This window comes from Erythrolamprus reginae, chromosome 1 (assembly GCF_031021105.1).
Source record: "Erythrolamprus reginae isolate rEryReg1 chromosome 1, rEryReg1.hap1, whole genome shotgun sequence".
Classification (NCBI taxonomy): Eukaryota; Metazoa; Chordata; class Lepidosauria; order Squamata; family Dipsadidae; genus Erythrolamprus; species Erythrolamprus reginae.
In genome coordinates, this window is record NC_091950.1 from 136,351,333 (window position 1) to 136,375,668 (window position 24,336).

At 39.8% G+C, this 24,336-nt stretch overlaps 1 protein-coding gene across 2 annotated transcripts in view; it reads right to left on the reverse strand.

Moving 5' to 3' along the window:
* Positions 1-487: 487 nt before the first annotated feature.
* The window catches only part of SYT12 (synaptotagmin 12), a 47,492-nt gene continuing 23,643 nt past the window's right edge, over positions 488-24,336 (reverse strand). For both annotated transcript variants that reach the window (XM_070735813.1, XM_070735806.1), the window contains 4 exons: positions 8,076-8,291; positions 7,372-7,492; positions 5,552-5,685; positions 488-2,020 (listed from right to left, as the gene is read on the reverse strand). In XM_070735813.1, the coding sequence (XP_070591914.1) occupies positions 1,847-2,020; positions 5,552-5,685; positions 7,372-7,492; positions 8,076-8,291 (645 nt within the window). In that variant the 3' untranslated portion in view covers positions 488-1,846. The remainder of the gene's footprint in view (positions 2,021-5,551; positions 5,686-7,371; positions 7,493-8,075; positions 8,292-24,336) is intronic.

Here is a 24,336-nt window from a genome sequence, read left to right on the forward strand (position 1 = left end):
ATGCAAGGGAAGAAGGGAAAATGGTTTTCCACAGATGTCAAGGGAAAAAGAGTCCCAGGGATTTTGCACATGCTCTTAATATCATCTGATGGATGGGGGTGCAACCATGATAGAGATTAATATAAATATTTCCATCTTGCATGTGCCACTGTTGAGATTTTAAATCAATTGCAAATTAGAAAGTCAGCCAACTAATCAGATGTTCACAAAATTACTATATAAAGATCAAAAAGGTGAAAGGTTGCCTAAAAACCATATCAGAACAGTGTTTAGTTGTTTGTGAGGTGAATTTTTAAAAAATCCTGTTGGTGCTCTTACATTATAACAGTATACAGTATAGCAAAAAAGATATTTTTAATTTACTTTTATTTTACTTACTTATCAAATTTATATAGCCACCCATCTCACCAAAAGTGACTTACTGGGTGCAAATATATCGTCCACAACGTTTTCAATAACCATGAAATATTTTGCCATAGAATTTCCCTTTGTTTTGCTCATTTTTATTTTTCAAGCTGCCATTCCCTATTTCTCAAAATACAAATATTTAGTGTCCTATGACTGATGCGGCTTTGAATTACAAATCACCCAGTCAAATTTCCAGTATTAAGGATGGTTCTGTCATGCACGATAACATCTGCATCCACTCTACCTCCTCTCTTCTCCTGCCCTAAATGATCTCAACTGCTTTTTGAGGTCAAGCACACATAAAATGAATAAATGAAGCATTCACACTTTATACACAGGCTGGTCTCCAATTGCTCATAAATGGTGAAAAGGGGAAGGAAAAGTCCATTGGTTAGTCACTTCTATACCATATGTATAAAATAAGGCCCAGTGAATTTACATCTCAGCACAGTATTGCATCCTCTGTGATGATCATGTTCCTATTAGACATTGGACTAAACAGGACAGTGCCAGAGTCCAGGTAGGCATTGAATGAGCAGAGGTCATCTCTGTGATGATGCTGTGCTTTATGGGATTACATTTATACCATAATTCAAAGAGAGGAGAAAGATTCATGAATCTTCAAAGCAAATGGGTTGAGTTTTTACAGCAAGCAGTAGTCCACATATCTAATGATGCACATCTTCATTTATAAAAGTTCACTCTGTCAAACATTTACTCATATATGAGCCTTTTACGTTTCTTCTCCAAAACAGGCAAAGAGGACAACAGTACTTGAATCTCAACCATGATAAGACAAATGTATAACGGCTGCCAAAAAATGTGACGTTAAGCAACTTCAGTTGGAAGTAATTTTCCCCAGTTTATCTGAAATAATCAAGACTTGATCCCCAACAAATGTGAGAAGGAATGAAGTATAAAACTGTGATCCATAAACATTTATATCAAGGTTGGACCCATTCACTCCCAAGAATCTGACGTCCAAGTCAACATGTCCGAAACATATTCAAATGCATAAAATACCATAAGCTTTCCTTTTAAATCTTTGTCAATAGAGAAAAACAATGTGGAAATGCAACACTCAGTGTGAAAGAACTTCAAGAATAATTGGCTCTCCAAGTTGGTAGTGTTAGAATGATGAAATCGTTGAAATCAAAAGACTACCCTATTTGTCCACCTGCCAGGTATCCATCTGTATTTATATATTTTCTTCTCTTATTGTTTTAGCTATGATTCTTTTCCAAGGCTTGGGTAGTCTCATTTGGCAACTCGTTATTACATAATTATTGGTCACTGTTATTATTATTTGTGAGGAATATTTAGATTTTTAAAAAACTCTTATAGTCTCACAAATTCATTGTTCCAACAGTATTAGCCTCCTGAATTTATTTATGTAAGCACCGTTTTGGATTATTTTCGGTGAGGTGCAGGTACGCCTTTAGCTTTGTCGAAGTGGGTGCCACATGGATATAGGTTTCCTCAAGGTAGCCAGCATCTGATTCCAGTGAGTGATGCCCATGCCTCCTGCAGCCGGGCCTATGACAACATGGCCAATATTTTCAGCTCTCCCGTCTTCACAGCACTGTGCGACTGTCACCCGAAGAGACAGTTCCTGTAAAGGCATAAATTTAGGATTAGAATCTTTGATGGCACCCATTGGAATTGTGCTATCTTCAATTGACAAACTGCACCCAGTTGTGCAAATTAGCTTAAATAAAAGTAATGCAATTGGAAGTTTGAAAGTTGCGAAACTTGCCCAGAGTCACAAAGCTTGCACATTTTATCCTTTTCAACACCTCTACAATTCTGCCCAGTGTCCTAACTCCTGTGCCCCATCATCCCTTTGAACCTTTGATGGGATTTCATTCTGGTGCTCCATTATCCCGCCCCGGGTCTACGGAGAGGGGCGGCATACAAATCTAATAAATAATAATAATAAATAATAATCCCATTGGTACGAAAACTGACAGCCAACAGACACCCCACTTTGGTTATAATGAGAGTGAAAAAGACCAAAAATCCCAAGTTGGCCACTGTGCTGTGGGTGTAGCAAAGGTATCCCCCAGAAATAGAAGGGTGGAGATAGGCAAAGCAAAATATCACTGTGTTCTGATAGCAGATGGCAGGGAGAAGTTCCAGGAACTTGGTGCTGAAACTTCCCACCAATGGGACAAGAACTGGTCCACACCTCTAAAGGAAATGCCATATACTGTATTCACAATATTTATTTTGGCAAAATTCATCACTTCAACCTTCTAAAGAGCCTAACCCCACAACACAATGGGAAAATGTGTTTCTGTATACACTAAGATAAGTTTCCATTTTGTCCTAGGCCAGGGGTAGGCAAAGTTGGCTCTTCTATGACTTGTGGACTTCAACTCCCATAATTCCTGAGCCGGTCATGCCAGCTCTGCAATTCTGGGACTTGAAGTCCACATGTCATAGAAGAGCCAACTTTGCCTACCCCTGTCCTAAGCCATTCACTGCAATCATGTAGTGGAAAATGAACCATGAATCTGTGATCTTGTTACCTACAGAGCTGCATCCGGACCAGCTATGTTGAGCATCATTTGAGAAGTCACTGCTGTGGTAATCAGACTAACTGATTTACTTTAATTCAAATATTATTTATTTATTTATTTATTCAATTTTTATGCCGCCCTTCTTCTTAGACTCAGGGCGGCTTACAACATGTTAGCAATAGCGCTTCTTAACAGAGCCAGCCTATTGCCCCCACAGTCTGGGTCCTCATTTTACCCACCTCGGAAGGATGGAAGGCTGAGTCAACCTTGAGCCGGTGATGAGATTTGAACCGCTGACTTACAGATCTAGTCAGCTTCAGTGGCCTGCAGTACAGTATCTATCTATCTATCTATCTATCTATCTATCTATCTATCTATCTATCTATCTATCTATCTATCTATCTATCTATCTATCTATCTATCTATCTGCTGAATCCGATCATGGGATCCGATTCCAAAACAAACTTCAGTTTTTATTCCTCTAGAAGATTGGTCACCTGTGATTTAAATAAGCCCCTCAAGGTACAGTCCTGATTTCTGGCATTTGGAGGAAGTTTAAGACATATCAGGAACAAGAAGGATAGAAAGGAAAAGAAAGGGGAAGAGGGGGAAGGAGAGGAGAGGAAAGAAGAAAGGAAAAGCTGAGTGGAAAAAGGCATTTAAAACTGAAGGTATGCAGGGTTTCAACTGAATGAGAGAAGTAAAAAACATTTGTCTGAACATTTCAGAAGCTTAATCTTGGATGAATTTCTTACACCACTCCTAAATCCTATTATTTGGGAAAAGTTTTGCTGCTGTGATGTAGACTGACGTGTATAACCTCATCCTTTCAATAGCAATAAGCAACTATATCTTTATTCTAAGTTAGTCTTTGCTCTGTTTGCAAACGAAACAATAATAGGTCCCCAAGGCAACCTGCAGATTTATGTATAATGTTTTATCATTGTTCCCATTCTGTTTATTTTTGTGAATGCTCCTATCTCTTCTGATCATCTCATCTTCAAGAAAAAGTAGGATAACAAGAAAAGTAAGCCTTTTTTGTTTTGTTATTGTGATATCCCATTCTTTTACATGTCTCCATGCTGTTGCTGAATAAAGCTTCCTCACACAGTGACTTCTTGTTTGAAGATTATTCTTTTAGCTAAGGTTCATTAGATTGCAGCACGAAAGCTTTTGAATGACTGAAAAGCAAATGGAGTTATATATTCAGCTTACCAAAATGACATGCTGATTGGTTTACATCTCACATCTCAGTTTCCCCACCCCCGCCGCAGTATTTAGTCTGAAAGCCAAATCCTTCTACACAGAACCTATTTTCCATCAAACTTGTGAAACCACCAGGACCAAGACTGCAGAATTGAATGCTACCAGCCTTCTCTGTTTCAGTTTATTTACTTTTGCTAAGCAATATTTTGATCTGAATCTATCGCAGAGCCCTAATACAGGGGACCCTGCAACACTCTGTGATGCCTGTAAAGCTTAGCTTCAGTTCACATGATCCCTGACACAAGCAGGTCAGTGTAAGGTATGGCATAAACCGGCTTGTATTTATACCTGCCATAGTCCCCAAAAGGTCTATGTTTGTTGACAAAAGTACTAATTATTCACAGACTGTCAAAAGTACATGTATTTATTTAGTAAATTAATATGGCTGCCCAACTCACACACAGCAACTCTGGGCAGCATACAGCAATTAAAAGCCACAATTTAACATGCATCTCCATTTACCCAAGTCACCTTTTAACATTTCTGTTCCATTTTTGTTGTTGAGCATTTTGTTCCAATAATCCGGCTTTAATTGTGATGAAAGCACAGCCATGTACTATAAGCCAGCCTCTAAAGAAGAGGACTCCAATCTTGACAACTTTAAGACTTGTGGACTTCAACTCCCAGAATTCCTCAGTCAGCAAAGCTTAAAGTCTTAACGTTGCCAAGGTTGGAGACCCCTACTCTAAGCCCAGCAGATGGGACAGAACTATTTAATTCTACTATTGTCCCTCAAACTCTGAATACACACAGAGAGAGTAACTATTTCAAGTTCTGCAGCCAATAACAATTGTTCTGTTTAAGCAGTCTGTGGCTGATGTAAATCTAGCAGGCAGGATATGCTTACATGTAAAATTGTTCTACCGACACACCAAAAGTTGACTTATGATCATATACACCATTCACCTGACTCAGCATAAGCTGAAATGAGAAAATGCACAGCTGCCTAGCTGAGCACATTAGAGTATGTACAAGGCCCCAGATTCTAGCTGAAAGCATCTCAAACATTAGGGCTGTCAAAACCAAACAACTGCTTGAGTCATTGCAGACAATCCTGACTGGAATGATTTAGGACCATCTGTAGATTCACATGCAAATGTGAACCACCAAATCAATATTAATCTAGCTAAAGACTTTAGTAAATAATCCGGTCAAGTTATAGATCAGGGCAAGAACTAAATATGGGTCCTTCGATACCACTTGCAGAATAGCACCTAATGTCCCAAGAATGCTTGGGCTAGAGATAGATGCCAATACCACCAGCATGTTGCTGCACTGTAGATGCTTTAGTGCCCGTGCCTACAGCAGGGTAGGGGTTCATTGGAGGTACATCATTTGAACCAGAGAGTTCTCACCTGAAGGACAATTGCTGGCACTGAAAAAATCATGGCCTCATTAAACACTGGGTTTGTGTCATCTCTCTTTACTGCAGTTTTTTTCTTGCTGATCTTCCTCCCATCTTGCAGCAAGTACACTTTGACAAAAGGATCTGAAGGAAGAGTAAGAAAATGATTTTTATTCCAAAGAAACGGTTTTCACACCATGCTTATTTTATCTTCGAAACTCTGTAATAACTTCAGCGGCTGCAGTTTCTGCTACTATGTTCCACCTCTTGTCTTTTTTTATTCTGGGCATCAAGGATGAATAGAAAATATTCTACCACTTTACAAAAAATATGTATTGCATTATGGTCATATTTTAATGCATTATAATCAGTCTTCAGGGTAGAATGGGTTAACTTCTACAATACACTTGCTGATCAGAACCAGGAGAAATCCAATTAATTAAAATTGGAAATTAACAGATCATTTCCTAATTTCTTCAAAGACAGTAACCTCCTACAGATTTTCAATTTCTGCTAATGGCTATTTAAGTAGCTTGATTCTTAAGATCAGACATTCCAAAATATACAATGGCTGTCCTGCTATGATCACTTTCTGGAAAGGACCATAGAAACTTGACAACACATTGTGAAGGTCTCCATCCCTTAGCCATATTTTCTGCCTTGAATGGTATATTATTTGAAAAAAAATCAATTATACATCTATACTTTAGATTTAGAAAATGTTAAAAGTTAAGATCACGGAAGGGAGAGATTATTATTTAATTCTGCCTGATGACCGATATGGGAGAAATGAGATTTTTCAGTTTTGTTCCCTTCAGCCCTACAAAAGTGTTTTAGAGAACTGGAACACAAAGATCACTACATCCTTTCTTTTCTACTTTCCACTCCATCCTTTCTACTTTTCAAAGATTTTAATGAGTGGTTGGAATGAATTTCAGACTCAGAATTTCAGTCTCAAAAAAATCCAAACTTGACTGTAAAAAATACGACTTCAGTAACCGTTGTTGAAGCGTGGAACTCATTACCAGACTCCATACTGTCATCCCCAAACCCCCAACACTTTACTCTTAAATTATCCACGATTGACCTTTCCAGATTCCTAAGAGGTCAGTAAGGGGTGTGCATAAGTGCACTAGAGTGCCTTCCGTCCCCTGTCCTATTGCTCTCATATATCTCCTATACCATTCTTTTTTTCCTATATTTATTCTATTCTTTCATTGATATATTTTATTCCCATTTCTTCTCTTCTCTTCTTTCTTAGATATATTTTTCTATGAGTATATCCTCTATAACCTTCATTATGTATTTACTATATGTATACCAATATAACTCTCATTGTGTAATGGATAAGATCAATCAATCAATCAATAAAAATAAATGTGGGTAGCAGATGTGGATCATTCATTGCATTTAGAAATAAAGCCATCTACTGCCACCATACAGAAATCAGAATTCTTTCACTCATCCTAAGGATTTGGTAGAGATTATCATAGTTTTACATTGATCAATACTTTTATAATACAGAGAATGCAATACAGAACATTAGTATATGTGTCACTTTTTCCACTTCCTGGTTTTGTAGAAGAACTAAATGTTTAAAAAAATATGGTAAAATAGATTGCAATGCATTGTTTGTTTGTTTGTTTGTTTTCTAGGCCGTCCTTGTCCTGAGATGCAGGGAGGAATTATCCCAATGCAACTTGCAAAAAAACCCAAATTGTATTCTCAACCATTGCTGACCCATTCGCTGAATGCTGAGACATCATGTTTATAATTTATACAGCACTGGGGAGATGGGATGGAGGAAGGGACAAGAGGGATCCTACTGACCTGCAGTTATTTTTCCATTAGCCCACACAAGATTCTTGGCTTTAACCACAACTACAGTCAATCGCTCTGCTGTGGGTAAATAGCTAAGACACAGCAGGATTTCACCCACCGAATCAGTTGCCTATAAATAAAAAGGAGAGGAACATTCATTATTCAATATTCTACAAGCCTTGCAAAGGAACTAATGGCATAATCTATTTTTTTCTCTCCTGAGTCTGAGAATAGGGGATTAGAATGCTATTAGGAAAGGTGCCTTAAAAACTGACGTTTAGTATTTGGATGACCTAGAGAATTACCAAGAGGCTGAAGAAGCTCCCCTAAATACTTCTGTTTCATTTAGTCCTTAGAAATATATTTTGCCTAGTCACCCTGAAACTACAGCCTCAACCAAGGAGCTCACGAGTGAGAGAATAGCTGTGTTGGACTAACAGTGCAGAGATTTTTCTTCATGGCTCTTGGGACCACTGACTCATTTTTAGAGAACAACAATGACAGAACTGGAGACTCTGAGATTCTTGCCTGAAGGAAAGCATGACATATTGAGATATAGCAAGTTATTTTGGCTCCTGAGGAAGGAAAATGTTTGCAAGGGTCTTTTCCCTTGCATGGTATTAGTAAGAAAACCAGCAATGATCCTAAATGGTAGGCCTTCCTTCCAGGACTCCAGTGTGCAGTAGTAAGATGGACTACAAGAACACTCTTACCTTATTCATGTCTTGTAGATAAAGCCAGGCATTGAAAGGCCGGACAAAGATACCCAAGTCAGATAACTTCAGCTCAGCCACACCAGTGCTGATGTTTCTCTCATCCTCATCAATGCCAAAAACAGAGAATCTCAAGCTGTTTTCCTCCAACGTGGAAGGATCCAAGGGAATGGAAAACTTCTCATCGAAGAAGACCGAGTAAGCACTTCTTTGGATCTGTATAGAGAAAGAGAATGCAGTAGAAGAGGTTTATATATACAATATAAACCTTGTGTTGTACTTCATGATTCTTGACAAATGCATCTTTTCTTTTATGCACACTAAGAGCATATGCACCAAAGACAAGTTCCTTGTGTGTCCAATCACACTTGGCCAATAAAAAATTCTATTCTATTCTATTCTGCTGTGAGTTGAGGGCTACATGTACACATAGCTTATATTTAAAATATTTTTAATATTTCCTTTTTCTTTTATTCTTTGGTGGCGCAGTGGTCGATTCCATTCTCTCTCTATATATACATATACATATACACATATACACACACACACACGCACACACAAACACACACACACAAAATAGTAACAATAGCAAAATAACTTAGACTTATATAGCAGCTCACAATGTTTTACAGCTCTCTTTAAGCGGTTTATAGAGTCAGGACATTGGCCTCAACAATCTAGGTTCTCCTTTTACTGACCTAGGAAAGGTAGAAGGATGAGTCGAACTTGAACCGGTCAGAATCAAACTGCAGAACTGCTGGCAGCCGGCAGTAAGCAGAAGTAGCCTGTACTGCTACATTCTAACCTCTGTGCCACCAAGAATACTATTAGTAGCCACTTAATAGATCAGAAAGCCTAAATAAAATTGGGCTACCCAAAACCATAACTCACAATGCATAAAGGATGTTTTATCTTACTATGCTTCTTGTTCCGTTGCCTGAAGACTTCCCTGAAGAGAGCTACAATAAACAAAAGTCACGAAAGGCACCAGCAGATAACTATAAAGCAACGATGGTGAACCTATGGCACGTGTGCCACAAGTGGCATGCAGTCATATCGGAGGGCACGCAAGGCATTGCCCTATCTCAGTTCCAGCGCGTATGCATGCCCTGGTCAGCTGATTTTTGGTCTTGGGGAAGGCCATTTCACCCTCCAGAGACTTAGGAAAGCTTCCCTAAAACCCTGGAGTGTGAAAAACAGCACAAGGCAAAACAGAATTTTGTTTTTCACACTCCGGGGCTTCAGGAAGCTTCCCTGAAACCTCCGGAGTGTGAAAAACAATGGGCAAACTGGAAGTCTGTTTTTCCAAACTTCTACTTTGGCCATTTGGCAGTTTTTTCACCATCTCAGGCTTCAGTGAGGCCGGTGCACATGTGGGGTGGGGTGGGGTAGGGGGTTGTGTGCATATACAGGGGCAGCACGAGGGGGTGCACATAATAATAATAATAATAATTATTATTACAATTTATTAGATTTGTATGCCGCCCCTCTCTGAAGACATGCGTGGGGGGGAGAGGGAATGGGTGTCGGCACATGTGCACAAACCCCCTTTTGGCAAGAGAACCAGAAAAGGTTCACCATCACTGCTATAGAGGCACAGGAGATTAGCCATCATTTTGTGGGTAGGTTCTTTATCTCTACAAAGAGGAGTGATACTGTTATTAAAACGAGTCTACAAATCTGAACAATGCAATGATCCTCTTGTTCTAAATTGCAGGTCTTCCGCAATGCACTGCAAATTGCTCTATAGGACAGTTAAATCCTGATCTAATAAGAAACATGCTATTGCAGAATGAGGGGAGAGAGGGAAATCACAGTCCTTTCCCCAACAACGGCACATTTCAACTGCTCTTCAAATACAGCGTGGCCAGTAAAGAGGGCTAAAAGAGAGACCAGGGCAGAAGACAAGGAACCAACCCTCCTGCAATGGGATAAAATGAAAGATCTATACCAGTGGTTCCCAACCTTTTTTTGCCCATGCCCCATCTAAGCATCTCTAAAATCCTCATGCCCCCCCTCGCCCGTGACATATAAGTCTTAGTATTCAAAAAGTGAACTCCTACTCATGTTGAGGAAGCCTAAAAAGGCCATTAACTTATAATAATAATAATTATTATAATTAATAATAATAATAATAATAATAATAATAATAATTTATTAGATTTGTATGCTGCCCCTCTCCGAGGACTTGGTTTAAACAAGGTTCCAATTCCCCCTATTAAAAATCAAATTGCCCCCCGTGGGGCATGGGCCCCCCATTGGGAACCAGGGATCTATATACTGTACAGGTTCGGAACCACAACTGCTCTAACATATGTAGCAGTGTGAATGCTACAAAGATTGCAGTTGCCAGAGACCAGCAAAGGAAACTCCTCAGAAACCTCAGCTCTCAGAAACACTAATCTACTAGACTAGAAAAGGTTCCGTGGGGATTTACTGTTGCAAGGCCTTCAAATGGCTTGAGGGCCAGGTTATTTGAAGGGCCATCTTTTCCAACTATATCTACACAACCACTGGATCAGGGAGGGTAAGGAGGTCCATCCAGTGTCACCTAGAAAAAGGGTCTTATCCAGGGTGGCTCCCCCTGGGGAACATCATCCCTGCAAAGATAAGATTGGCCGCCACCTTGATACTCATTTGAAAGGCTCTAAAGATATGGCTTTGTCAATAAGACTTGGGACCTCCGGGGGATATGGAGCCCATCAAATGGATTGATTGTTGCCACTTGGAGGATGGGGGTTCATAATGATTATGTATTCACAATCTTGCTAGCACATGCCAAAGCCTAATACTCTGATTCTGCTAAAAATGGCCATTGTGTTCTCTCTTGCTCCTATTTTATCCAGATAATCCAGAGGAGCTGAAAGCTGGGCTAAGGTGAAGAAATCAGTTTTGTGATCTGAACAACATTTCCTTAGTCTATTCTATCTACCACGCTACAACAGCTCTTATTGTGCTTCATCTATTCAGATTGCAGTATTTGGATGATATTTTTGGCTCTTCTTATTGCCCTGCATTATAGGGCAATAAGAACCTCAGAATTTAAGCAAGGAAAAAGTGGTTTTTATGAAAGACTTAAAATTATCAGTTCAGGTCCGGATACCTTCAGTTATTTTCCTTGGATGTCTATGCCTGTGTTTCCATCTGCCAGAATTTCTACATAGGTACATGTCCCAGTGACCAATTAGATTGCACAAAGTTGGCCTTCTCTGGGTCCTGTCAGCCAAGCAATGTCAGCTGGTGGGACTGCAGGGAAGGGCCTTCTCTGTGGCAGCTCCAGTCCTCTGGAATCATTTCCCTCCCAGAAATTCGCACTGCCCACACTCTCCTAGCCTTTCGAAAGGCTTTAAAAACTTGGCTTTGCTGGCAGGCCTGAGGCCCTTGAGCAATAACACTCTGCTCTGGCCAGAAGTATGTATGATAGATGGATGTTTTTTTTTTTAAAATACTGGGGTTTTAAATGTTGTATTTGGTTTTTATTGCATGCTGCCCTAAATCTGTCAGGAGAAGGGTGGCTTATAAATCTATCTATCCATCCATCCATCCATCCATCCATCCATCCATCCATCCATCCATCCATCCATCTAAATATTGTGATCCATGCTAATTACTTTTATAACTGTTTGCTCATTCTTTGACTTCTGGCACCATTTTTGCAAAATCTTAGTTTATAGCTGCTATCTGTGGATAGCACTCTCATTTTCTATTAATCCAGAAACATTTTTCCAATCCTGGGTCAGAAAGTTAGAGAAAACTCTCTAATTTTAGTGTAGGCATTGTGTAAAATCCATAGTACTGATTTCTGTATGTTTCCTCTGTGAATAATGTGCTGTGTACTTTTTGCCATTATTTAAGCAGTAATAGCTCCCATAATTACAAGTTTTATGTCAGTGAATGGCCATAGAAGACAGAGACCAACATTATCTTCAGGGAAATACCGCCCACGCCCATTAGAGGTGACATAATGCAGTCAACATTCTGAAGCAGTTCATAGGATTAATTCCCTTCATAGCCACCTAGGATCTCTCCTGATGCAACTTGGAAGAGCCCATTTAAATATGACACAGCCTGGCTTTGCACTATTTTAAAAACAGCAAGAAGAAATAGTTGTGTGCGCATGCACAGGTGTGATCAGTGTCTATGTAATTTTTAAGGGACTGTTACTTAAAAATAAAACTCTTCCTTCTCCCAACAACCCTGCTAAGTAGGCCAGACATTTACAGAAAAGTTAAATCAGGTTAAAGCTGAATATAACCTGCCTGCGCCATACCGCCTCCTCCTTCTTACAGTTCACTGAATTAGAAAGGTATTTGTCTCAGCCACTTCAAGATATTATTTCATAGTTCTAGATTTCAAAAATGCTTTGAGTCCCTTTTTGCCTAGGTAACAATTACTGAATATTTTGGAAAAGATTCACCTTCCTTACAATACTCTCTATACCCGTCCTCCGCATTGCTATTTGCTCAATGGGACCTTACTCCTTCCTGTAGATGCAAGGAGTTGATTCCAATCAGGTTCCCCTTTTGAAGACAGCACTGGCAGTAGAGTTCTCTATTCAGACTGCCCAGTTGTGTGCAAAGATGGCAGCTGTATCAACCCTGCTGTCCAAAAGTTTTGATATACTAAATTGAACATTCCTGATCATAAGAAAAATAGAAATGAACTGAAAAAAAATGATGCTTGTTTGTTTATTTTGCTCACAAATGGGCCACCCCCTTGGCCTTGCTGTGTTGCCATTATTTTCACTTTTTATATAAATTTGGCTAGAAATATTTGGAATATCCTTTTGAAAAGCAAGCACATGATAGCCAGACAACTAATTTTATGAAAGAAATCCACTTTACTAAAAACAAGTATGTAAATTTGAAATTAACAGCATAGTTTTTATATAAACTGAAATAACTGAACACAGCGGGGGGGGTCTTTTATGTGCAAAATAAACAAATAAGCATCATTTTTTTCAGTTCAATGTTCATATCATTATATTCAGAAATGTTCAAGCTACCAATCCTACACCAACTTTACTAAAATAGAACGCATTTTGCAGGCATAACTATCTATAAATTGAAAAAGAAATCACAAAAACGGGGGGGGGGCATTTTATCAGCAAAGTAAACCAATAAGCATTAATTTTTTCATTTCAATTTTCATTTCATTGTGTGTAGAAATGTTCAAACTTGTTTCCAAGTGAAAAAAGCTTTCAAAAAGACCAAATATAAGTACCTAAAATGAACAATTTGCGGTCCGGGTCAAATAGACCCGGGAATAGAACTTTAGGATGTGTTTTTGAGTAGAACACAAAGGTTAAAATTCTGGGAAATTCAGCTGGCAGAATTTTCAATATCTTAATGCAGACAACAGAGAGAATAGAACAGATATAATTTGATGTAAGCATTAAAAAGGGCAAATCCCTATTTTGCTACAAGAATCTTTTTAAAAAACCCAAGCAGCGATGAAGAGAGATTTTATTGAATTTATGCAAGATCTTCTCCTTTAGCTGTCCTCTTTCATTCTAGAAGCTTTGGGTTTCATTTTACAGTTCTTTAATTGGATGTTAAGTTGTTCGCCTTCTATGAATTCTATTTTGCTGACTGCATATTCCTGCATATCAGGATTTCTCGATTCCAACTAAGTATTCACATAAATAAATTTTTAATCTTTCTTAATGCTAAAGTAGATGTGATAAAGTTAGAAACATAGAAAACTGACGGCAGAAAAAAGACTTAGTGGTCCATCAAGTCTGCTATTTGAGGGCTTTAACTCACTATCGCTTTGGGAAGTTGGTTCTAAGCTTCCAATGTTCTTTATGTGAAGTAACACTTTCAAACATTACTTTTGAACATCCCTTCTGTCAGTTTGTGGTTATGCCTCCGTTTTCTTGATTTTTGCTTAATATTTAAAGCACTGCCTTCTAGAACTTCATTCACACTCTTAATATTTAAAAGTTGCAATCATGTTTCCCCTTTCCTTCCAAGCTGCACATATTCAGTTCCTCCAATGCAGTGATTCTCAACCTGGGGGTCAGGACCCCTTTGGGGGTCGAATGACCATTTCACAGGGGTCGTCTAAGACCATGGGAAAAGACAAATTTCCCCTGGTGTTAGGAACTAAAGCATCTATTCTGGCACCTTGGAACCAGGGGTGGGCTGCCCTCGGTATGCCTGGGATTACCATTCCCATAGCAAAAATGGCAATGCGTACACATCTGCATGTCCCCGCCATGCCCCCCGTGCGAAATTTTGCTTCTGCACAGGCGCAGAAGCAAAAAAATCGTCGAAAATCACCAAAATTTTGCGTGAGGACACATACACGCGTAAGATTTTGGTGATTTTAGGTCTTTCTTTGCTTCTGTGCATGCGTGGGAGCAAGGAAATTGGTGAACATAGCTGAAATCTCACACATGCAAGTATTCTCATGTGAGATTTCAGTGATTTTGGCAGATTTCTTTGTTTCCATGCATGCGCAGAAGCAAAATCTCACACGGAGGAGCGTCTGTGCAGCGCCCTGCGCGTGCGCACTAGCCTCTGGAACCGATCCGGTAGGGAAAGGTAAGTACAGCCCTTCACTGCTTGGAACATTTACAATCTGACCAATCAGGTGTTTACAGTGAGGATGTCCCTCTGACCTTCCTGCCAGTGAGCTTAAAGCTCTGTTGGGAGAACTGGTGCTAGATTTATGGTTAGGGGTCATCACAACATGAGGAACTGTATTAAAGGGTCGCGGCATTAGAAAGGATGAGAACCACTGCTCCAATCTCTCCTGAAATATTTTGTCCAGCGGTGAAATCTACTTACCTTCCCTACTGGTTCAGAAATGCATGCTTTGCGTGTGTCACCATCATACACAAAGGCTTTGCGCATGCACAGAGGGTTAAAAAAATGACGATGCCCGGGCAGGTGGGTGGAGCCTCATGCATCCATCGCTACTGGTTACACTGAACCAAGCTGAACCGGTAGCAGTTCACCCCTGGTTTTGTGCCTCAAAATGTGCACTATTTTTGTTGCTCGTCTTTGGACTTGCTCAATCTTACCAATATCTTTTTTTAGGGATGACCAACAATCTCTCCAGAAATCTTTTTTCTTTGCATAAGGAAAAAGAACTGGTGATGAGAAAACCAAGTAGCTGCCCTCTGCATTATTCCCCCCACGTTAAATCACCTTCAATCTTTGTATTATCTACAGAGGAGGAAATTTTCAGGCATAGCATAACAGGGACATATACAACCAATTAAATATAATGAGCAAGTTACAGTCATTGGTATTTTGCTAGCACCAGAGGGCCCCACTGCTGTTTCTCAAAAAAGAAGTCAGGGCATATTGCAGAGATAGCCATCTTATTTAGCTTCCCCTATTCAAAGGAAAGGGATCTCTATACATGGACAGGGAACTTTGTTGTTCTTTCTGCTACAATCCTGGATCCTAGCTCAGTAACAGCCTGGGATAGCAATTAGTGTTGGACTGTGGAGACCCAGATTCAAATCCCTAGGTCACTATGAAATCCACTGGGTTTGGATACTTAGTCTAACCGCCCCAGTAGGGAATATGGGTGGAAGAAAAGATGGGAGTCCTGGAATTAGAGCTGCTTGGGAGGAAAGATAGGACTAAATATTACAAATACAACACAACAAATTTCAACAGAACCAGATTAGAAACTGTAAGCACATCTCAGAGGAAGAGACAGCTCTCTTTTAATCTCATCCGTAAGATAGGAAGACTTTATTTCTGTTTATTTGCTGCAATTAAACTCAGTCACAATATGCCAAGAGAATTTAGATTAAAAGGAGGTGCTTGTTTTGGCCTGTGCCTGAAAACACATGGGCAAAATGAACCTTCCTCCTGCTCTGCTGGCTGGTTCTCTCCCTTCCCTGTCCTTGGTATATGGGAGGTTTCTGAGCAGAATGATTAACTCAGCAGTGTTCTGCTGAGGGAGTGGACCTTTTAATCTTTGTAAGGAAGTACTGTAAACAAGGTTCTACCCCACAAATCCTTTCACCATCTCCATCAGCAGCTGCAACCAACTATCTTTACAGTAGATTTCTCATTTGATCCCCTTTCCCCTTTATTTCCCTTTGCGATGTGACCTGCTATTGATCAATTATGGACATTTAATCTTTGCTTCATGGTAAACATTTTGCTGGGTTCTCTGGGATAATTCTGTATTTTCTAGGCACCAAGCAGTTGTCAAGTAGTTGGAGACACTATGGAAGAAGTTTAATCTTGTATCACGCAGTACGCTGGGCCCTGGAGTCTTCAATAAAACTAATGCTCCATTTGAGCATTAGTCTTTTGAAGACTCCAAGGCCCAGTGTACTGTGTGATACAAGATTAAAGGTACACAAGGTCCATTCACAAGGTGACGTTCCTGCTCCACAAATCCTTTCACCATCTCCATCAGTAAATCATCTTTACAGTAGATTTCTCATTTGATCCACTTCCCCTGCAGGGAAGCAAAAGCTGAAAATGTTCAGAGAAAAATCAAAGGGAAACAATTTGTGAAGCTACTATCCACAGAGCAACCATACTTCGAACCCCACTCTCCCCCTCCCTCCCTCTGCCATACACCACCCTGTAGACAGTTGCCACTTAGTTCATTAATAACCCTCAACCTCCTTGCAACTGCCTCTCCTATACAAGGCTCAAGTGGAGCATTAGTCTGTTGAAGACTCCGGGGCCCAGTATACTGTGTGATACAAAATTATACTTCTTCCATTCTATTTCCTCTAGTGTCTCCAACTGCTCGACAACAGCTTGGTGCCTAGAAAATACAGAATTATCCCAGACAACCCAGCAAAACATTTACCATGAAGCAAAGATTAATTCTTCATAATTTATTAATAGCAGGGTCACATTGCAATGGGAAATATCTTCTCTATGTATCCACAAGATGACAAGTGCAGGATTTATCAATATAGAGATTTCAAAATTGCTTAGTGACATAAAAGTTACAACTGCACTGAAAAAGTAACTTTACAACTGTTGCAGCATCCCTGTGATCACCTGATGCTCTTTTGCAACTTTCCCACCTGGATTCCAATGAACAGAGTCAATGGAGGAGTTGTCAATAAAACTGCAAGTTGCAGTCATGTGGTATTTTGCTTAATGATTGTGGGTGACTTAATTAATGACTGCAATGAAAGTGAGCTTGTAAATCCATTGCAGCCATGCGATTTCTTGCTTGACAAGTTCATAATTGAGTGACAGATTGCTGGTCCCAATTGTGGTCTATAAGCAAGATTTATTTGCTTAAAGACCACTAGTGTATATGTATAAATTTATTGAAATGTGATACAGGATGGAAACTAATTTAAAAAATTGCATAATAAAGTGGATTGAAAACTTCAAAGAGGCAACCACAGAAGAATAATGGAACTGTTATGGAAAAACTAATTAAAATCCATTCCACACTATACAGTATGTTATAAAATGTTTTATAAAAGTTGGCATATTTCAATTCCCTGGGAATCATAGGTCCCAAAATATAAGCATATTCTGTCAATTAGCATATTTGAAGTACCTGGGTTCAAAAATTGTTGTCCTACCCTATGATGCATGGCTTTGAATAGTTAAAGTTTACAGGAACAAGAGTTTTAGTATGGTAGTATATAAACAGCATTAAAATTCATAGTTTTGGTATCTTGTCTGGTCTACCTCAAATGACTGATGATATTATAGGAAAACTGGCTTCTATTTGGCTGGTTTTGCTTCTTTTGATGACAATGGTAGTACCTCTCTCCCTGCCTATTCATTGTACCCATTGTCTCACTTGGATTCCTAGACATTCCACAGTAAATTCAATGAATCACACACATTCATATTAGAAAACCTCTAATGTGCATTACAGGGAAGAACCACTGCTATATGGAATTTCCTCCTTCAGTGGGAATACCTTGGCCAAATTGTAAAAATACAGGTCAAGAATAGAGTGATTTGTAGTCTGCAAAATATGATCACTGGGAAAACATGGGGCCCTATGCCAATCTGAATAGATTAAACAAGATACAACCAATGTGAGTCTAAATCTGAGTCTAAGGAGAAGGGGCGGCATAAAAATCAAATAAATAAATCAAATAAATAAATGTGGATGTTTCAATTTATCAGATAATCGGAGACTACTTCTTTCAAAGCATTATTTATTCATTTCTGGACTCTTAAACACATATCTTTCAGGAACTTTAAACTTTTTGTTTCCCCAGCAACCTTGGTATGTGTAAATTGTCAAAGGATTGCATTATATAACCCAGCAGGAAACTGATTCTTTTCTCTCTGGATCAATGGGAGCATTTCTCATCAGTTAGGGTGATAAATAAATGTGCTAAAAATCAAATGGTTTCTATCGCCTCTGAAGTCCTTGACAGATTCTCCAAATTTCATGTCTTCTGGAAGCTGTCATAGAGAACCGCACTGCAGCAGGGGCCTTGGATGCACAACCAGAAGTATGCAAAGTGACAGAACCAATGTGGTGTGGAATTAAGACATGCAGGGTGCCAGAAAAAGCGATGGAACACACATAGCAATGCATTAGGTTAGATTTCACCCTTAAGGCACCGCACAATACCTTTTCCTGTGTGTATCATAATTAATTCAGATGGACTCAAACCATCTCTAATAACCACCCTAGTCTTAAAGACTTCAGATTTGATATTTTACCATAATGTAGACAGAAACACACAAAGAGACAAATAGTTGTAGTTTTGGACCAGGAACTGTAATAGCAATAGCACTTAGACTTATATACTGCTTCATAGTGCTTTACAGCATTCTCTAAGTAATTTACATAGTCAGCATATTGTCCCCAACCAGCTAGGTTCTCATTTTACTGAACTCGGAAAGATGGAAGACTGAGTCAACCTTGAGCTGGTGAAGATCGAACTTCTAGTTGTGGGCAGAAATGGCCTGCAATATAACCATTGCTCTGAAACATAGTTATTCATAGCACACTTTGGTGGAGGAACTTTCAAAGCCTAATTTCAGCAAGCCATCTACTCAAAATCCCATGTCAGAGAGAAAGAGTAAAGTATGGGATTGCAAAGCACCTTGCCTTTTCACAGAGAAATTAACCCCATTACATTCAGTTTGTCTTTATCACAGGTAGAGAAGACTAGAATAACCTTTTATCATTAAAAAAAATACTCTTTGAAAGTAGCTGATGAAATACTGTGCATATGGGAAGAAGGAGGGGAAGGAAGAAGGAGAGGAGGAGGAAGAGGAAGAAGAGGAAGAAGACTCATATATGAACAATTGAATACAGTAGTCCCTCACCTATCGCTGGTGTTACGTTCCAGACCTTGCCGCTATAGGTGAAATCCGCGATGGGGAATTTCTCCTCCTTCCCACCAGCTCCAGATGCCTGGAGGCGAGCAACGGCCAGCTAACCTTCCCCCCCCCCCCCACTACTACTTACTCTGTGCCTGAGGAAAAGAAGGGGAGGGGGGCAAAAGAATCGCCGCCCCCGAGCATTCCCGACCCACTGCTATTCTTTGCAGCAGTTCGGCCAAACGTTGTCTTTTTTGCCTTGCCCCGGCTGGAAAGTCCCTGGTGAGCACACCGCCGCCAACCACTAAGCGCGCCTCCAAAGACTGCCTTCTCGGCACTGGCGAGGCGGGTTGAACGAGGGGACGGGCCTCCGCCAGAGCTCAGTCCACACCCCGCTCATCATTCGCCCAGCTGCCCTTCCAAACTTCTAAGCGCTGTATCTGTGCCACCGCTGACTTCAAAACCCGCGATGAAGTGAAGCCGTGGTGGGTGAAGCGCGATATAGCGAGGAACTACTGTATTTTGGAATTCAAGGTTAGCAGAAGGTTTCTTTCTTTTAATACAAACATAAAATGCCTCTTCACCCACACTGCTGTGGATCTTATCTGGAGCTTAGGAAGATGAGCCTTTTGGATCAGTTCTTTCTCTAAATGAAAAGCTGCAAGGACAGTCTTTAGCGTTTTTTTACTGCAAATGTGGGGTATGGGAATTCCCTCCCACTTTACCATGCCTTTAGGCTTCTAGGGTTTCCTTCCTCCTGTCGGAAATGCAGACAGTGCTGCAGCCTCACTTCTACCCTACCTTCAAAAAAAGTGAGGGATAGCTTTGCAACACATCCCACACTATTTTTTTTCTTTCTGTAAAGGGAAATTTAACAAAGAAAAAGCAGAGAAGGCTCTGAATGGAGGGAGCCTCCCACTCGTGGTCAGATGAATGAACTCTCTTTCCTCTTAGATTTCAACCAAAGATCCTGGGGGCAGTCCCCAATCTACTCAAACTGAACGTACAGAGAATTGTAAGAGGAGTCCAGGCAGCAGATGAGTAGAAAAGGCCAAAGTCTATGATGGAGACTTTAAAAGCATATTTGTATTTCCTGGTGATAAATTTCATCCTCTTCTGCATACCGTCATTAAATGAGGACACAGACTGACTGAAGAGGCGTGCAATAAAGCTGAGCAATAATATAGAAATGAGACCATATCATGCCAGTGAGTTGGGTCAGGTTTTTTTTTTATTCCTGGCTTGGGGAATTTAACTTTCTTGAGTGTCCTCACTACAGAAGGGTGGAATACAAACCAAAATTTCCACAACAACAAAGAGAGTCTGCAGCCATACTTGCAATTTACTGTGCAAATTTGGACTGATTTGGCTACTTTAGCGAGCACGGATACAAGTATTTGCTATGTTAAATTAATACTGACAAGGAAAGACCAAGCAGAATTCGTGAAACACAAAAGTGGCCAAGAACTGATGAATGTTTGTTTAGGGTAATTGATTTGCAGGACGAAGAAGAATTCAACTAGAAATGTAGACAGCCCAGCGAAGTAAATTCCAAAATTGGATTGGTATTATCCAAGGATAGGTTCTTTACAGAGATGCTGGCATAACATATCATAAAGAGAATATTATTACCAGTTAGGACTTTTACCAATAATTGAAGAGGAGCAATTTTTGCATAACATGAACTGTTTTTAGATGAGGAATGGTCTACAAATGTTGCTTATTTTCTTAACAGTCCAGTGTTTTAAATAATAGCAGCTAATGAGTCTTTATTACTACTCAGAAGAGACAATAAATAATGGGGTGAATTATGAACAATAATTAGTAATATATTATATGTTATGTGCTTTTGGAACCTTCACTCCTATTATTTAGCAAATAACATTATTTTTTGAGTGGGAACCCTCCTTCACAAAGCCAATTCCCAGGAGGAACTGTATTTATATATGAACTGCATATACATAAGAATTAGGAAGCTTGCCAAATATCCAAATTACTGCTGCTAGAATGTTTTCTACTATATGGACTAAAAATTCGGAGAACTGTGATTTAACACTGTTCCGGGGCAAAAAGCTTCCCTATACCTTATTCCCCCCCCCCCCCCAGCACATTATTCTGTCTTGGGTGGTTTTATGTGCACTTGTTCAACTGAACTTGACATGAATGTGCAGAAAATGAGAGTTGTTTTGAAAACAGTAAGTTTCTAGAGCAAAATCAGACTTTTTCAGGTAGCTCCCGGGAACACCTGGCTTCTCACTCAATGATCTGACAATAGCAACTTCCTATGGTGATTTAGTTTATTTTAAGCTACATCCTACTGCACTAATGGCGAACCTATGGCACGGGTGCCAAAGGTGACACATGAAGCCATATCTGCTGGCACACAAGTTGTTGCCCTAGCTCAGCTCCAACGTGCATATGTGTGCTGATCAGCTGATATTTGGCTTGCACAGACATTCTGGGAGGGTGTTTTTGGCTTCCAGGGGGATGGGGGAGGGCTTTTTTACCCTGTCCCAGCTCCAGGGAAGACTTTGGAGCCTGGGGAGGGCAAAACACGAGCCTATTGGGCTCACCAGAAGTTGGGAAACAGACCTTCAGGGGGCAGGTGAAGCTGTTTTTGCCCTCCCAAGGCATTGCATTATGGGTGTGCGCACTCGCACAATAGCGCATGCCTATGCTTTTTCGGCACCCGAGGAAAAAAAGGTTCGCCATCACTGTCTTACTGTATTCAATGACTCCCACTCCTTAGTAAGCCTGAATTTTTCTTCGATTTAAAGAGTTGTTTTCAGTTGTTTACCTATTCATCTGAAGCTAAGTTCACTTGTTTGTTGCAAAGGCCAAATAAAACAACAAAACATCAGGCTCACTGCCTGCAACTCAAAGCAAATGCTACAGATAATTCAAACTAGAATCAAAGCTGATTCATATGTTGTCAACCCTACTATCTGCGGATTCTTACATTGGAGTTTTAATTTTGGGATTCTGTACTACAATCCATTTGGACATACATAGCCGCTCTGCAGTGGCAACCTAATTACATAAACTATTTAAGAAGATGGTTCTCAAATATACCCTCCACAGTGCCCTCTGTATTCCTGTCATGCTAACATCACTTTGATAAGATTGAGCATGAATGTTCACCACGATGAAGTTATTGCACATGCAGCGGTGTGAGCATTGGTTTCTGCCCCGAATCCTGTAATGTTAAGTCCAAATCTTGACAGCAGCCAAATAGCTTTGCTGCAGGCATTCAGGCCTAATGCGCAAGGGTCTCTCCAGCACTCCAGGTGAGGAATACCTGAGTTAGGGTGAAGTCTGAGTGAAAAATACTGCCTGTCCTAATCTCAGAAAGTTAAAGACTGGTGTCCTAGAAACGTTTTTCTTACAGTGCCCTCAATCAGTCAGCTGTACTGCTAGCAAAGCAGACACGTAGTGGTAGCAATGCAGCTATTTAAAACCTAGAGAAGGTGATGCAGCATGAAAAGAATTATTTATTTATTTGTTTGTTTGTTTGTTTGATTGATTGATTGATTTATAGGCTGCCCTTCTGCTTGCAGACTCAGAGATCCCACAGCAAAGGGGCTTGTTGAAATGAATCTCATTATTCATCTGAGGACAAAGAGAAGGCTTAGATTCGCATTCAATATATGTCTTTATCCTTTGGCGCATAAGAAACTCCATTCCTGAAGTATCAATTAGGATAGGGAGACAAGAAATAGAACATATACAAAAGCCCGTGTTTCATTTCCTAGCATTGTTGAGGAGTCCACCTATCAGTTTTCTAACTTTAATGGGAACAACCTGCCTATTATGATGAATCCTGACATAGCTTTTAAGAGGGAGGCAGGTGCATCTCGTAACTCTATGTACATAAAGGCCAAGAGTAATTCCTGATTCAGAAAAATTTGCATCACTCTGCTAAGCCATAAATTAGTGCTTATGAACTATAGTGGCTATATATATGTGAACCTGCTTCACATATTTATTTAGTTTAACATGGTAAGAGCTATCATAAATGATTAACTGATTATCTTGTCATTTGGTGTATTCACTTAACAAATTTGCTAGGATTTACTGCTTGTCATAAACTAATCCAAATCCCCCATCTGGTCTCTTCCTGATAATGGCTTTTTAAAAGTTTTGCATGCAGTCTGCCAGTGACTTATATTCAGTGAAGGAAGGCAGAGAAACACAGAAGCCATGATTTCATTTAGGATTATTAGCAACAATGTAATGGTAGCCAGAAAAAGGCAATATAGTAGTTAATCAAAGAACTGCACCAAATAGTGGGATGATCTTTCAGCCATTGGTAAACCACAGTAAATGAAATTTATTTATTTGATTTTTATACCGCCCTTCTCTTTAGACTCAGGGCGGCTTACAACAAGTTAGCAATAGCACTTTTTAACAGAGCCAGCCTATTGCCCCCACCATCCGGGTCCTCATTTTACCCACCTCGGAAGGATGGAAGGCTGAATTAAATTAAATTAAATTAAGTAAATGAGATCTGTAACCAAGGATCTGTACATAGTAAGACTGTCTGTAGGGTTCTTATCATGCTGGCCCAAAGGACACCTGAATGCTGGAGAAGCCCCCTCCACATATTATTACTTGGAACAATGTGCATGTAGCCCAAGTCAGCCGGGAAAAGGAAAGTGGAGAAATCCATTTCTATTGTCAATCTAAGTTTCTTAACATTTATATTTGAGGAAACTCTGTTTAGTCCATGTTTTATGAACCTAGCATTTACTGTACTTTGTAAGTCACAATATAATTCATTATACCTCAAAAGACCTGGCTGGAAATTGTTACAATAATTCAGCTTTAACATGTATTTTAAAGTAGGAATGTGAAGTCTAAAGCAGTATTTCCTAACCCTGGCAACTTGAAGATATTTGGACTTCAACTCCCAGAATTCCCCAGCCAGCAAATGCTGGCTGGGGAATTCTGGGAGTTGAAGTCCAGATACCTTTAAGTTGCCACGGTTGGGAAACACTGGTCTAAAGAAT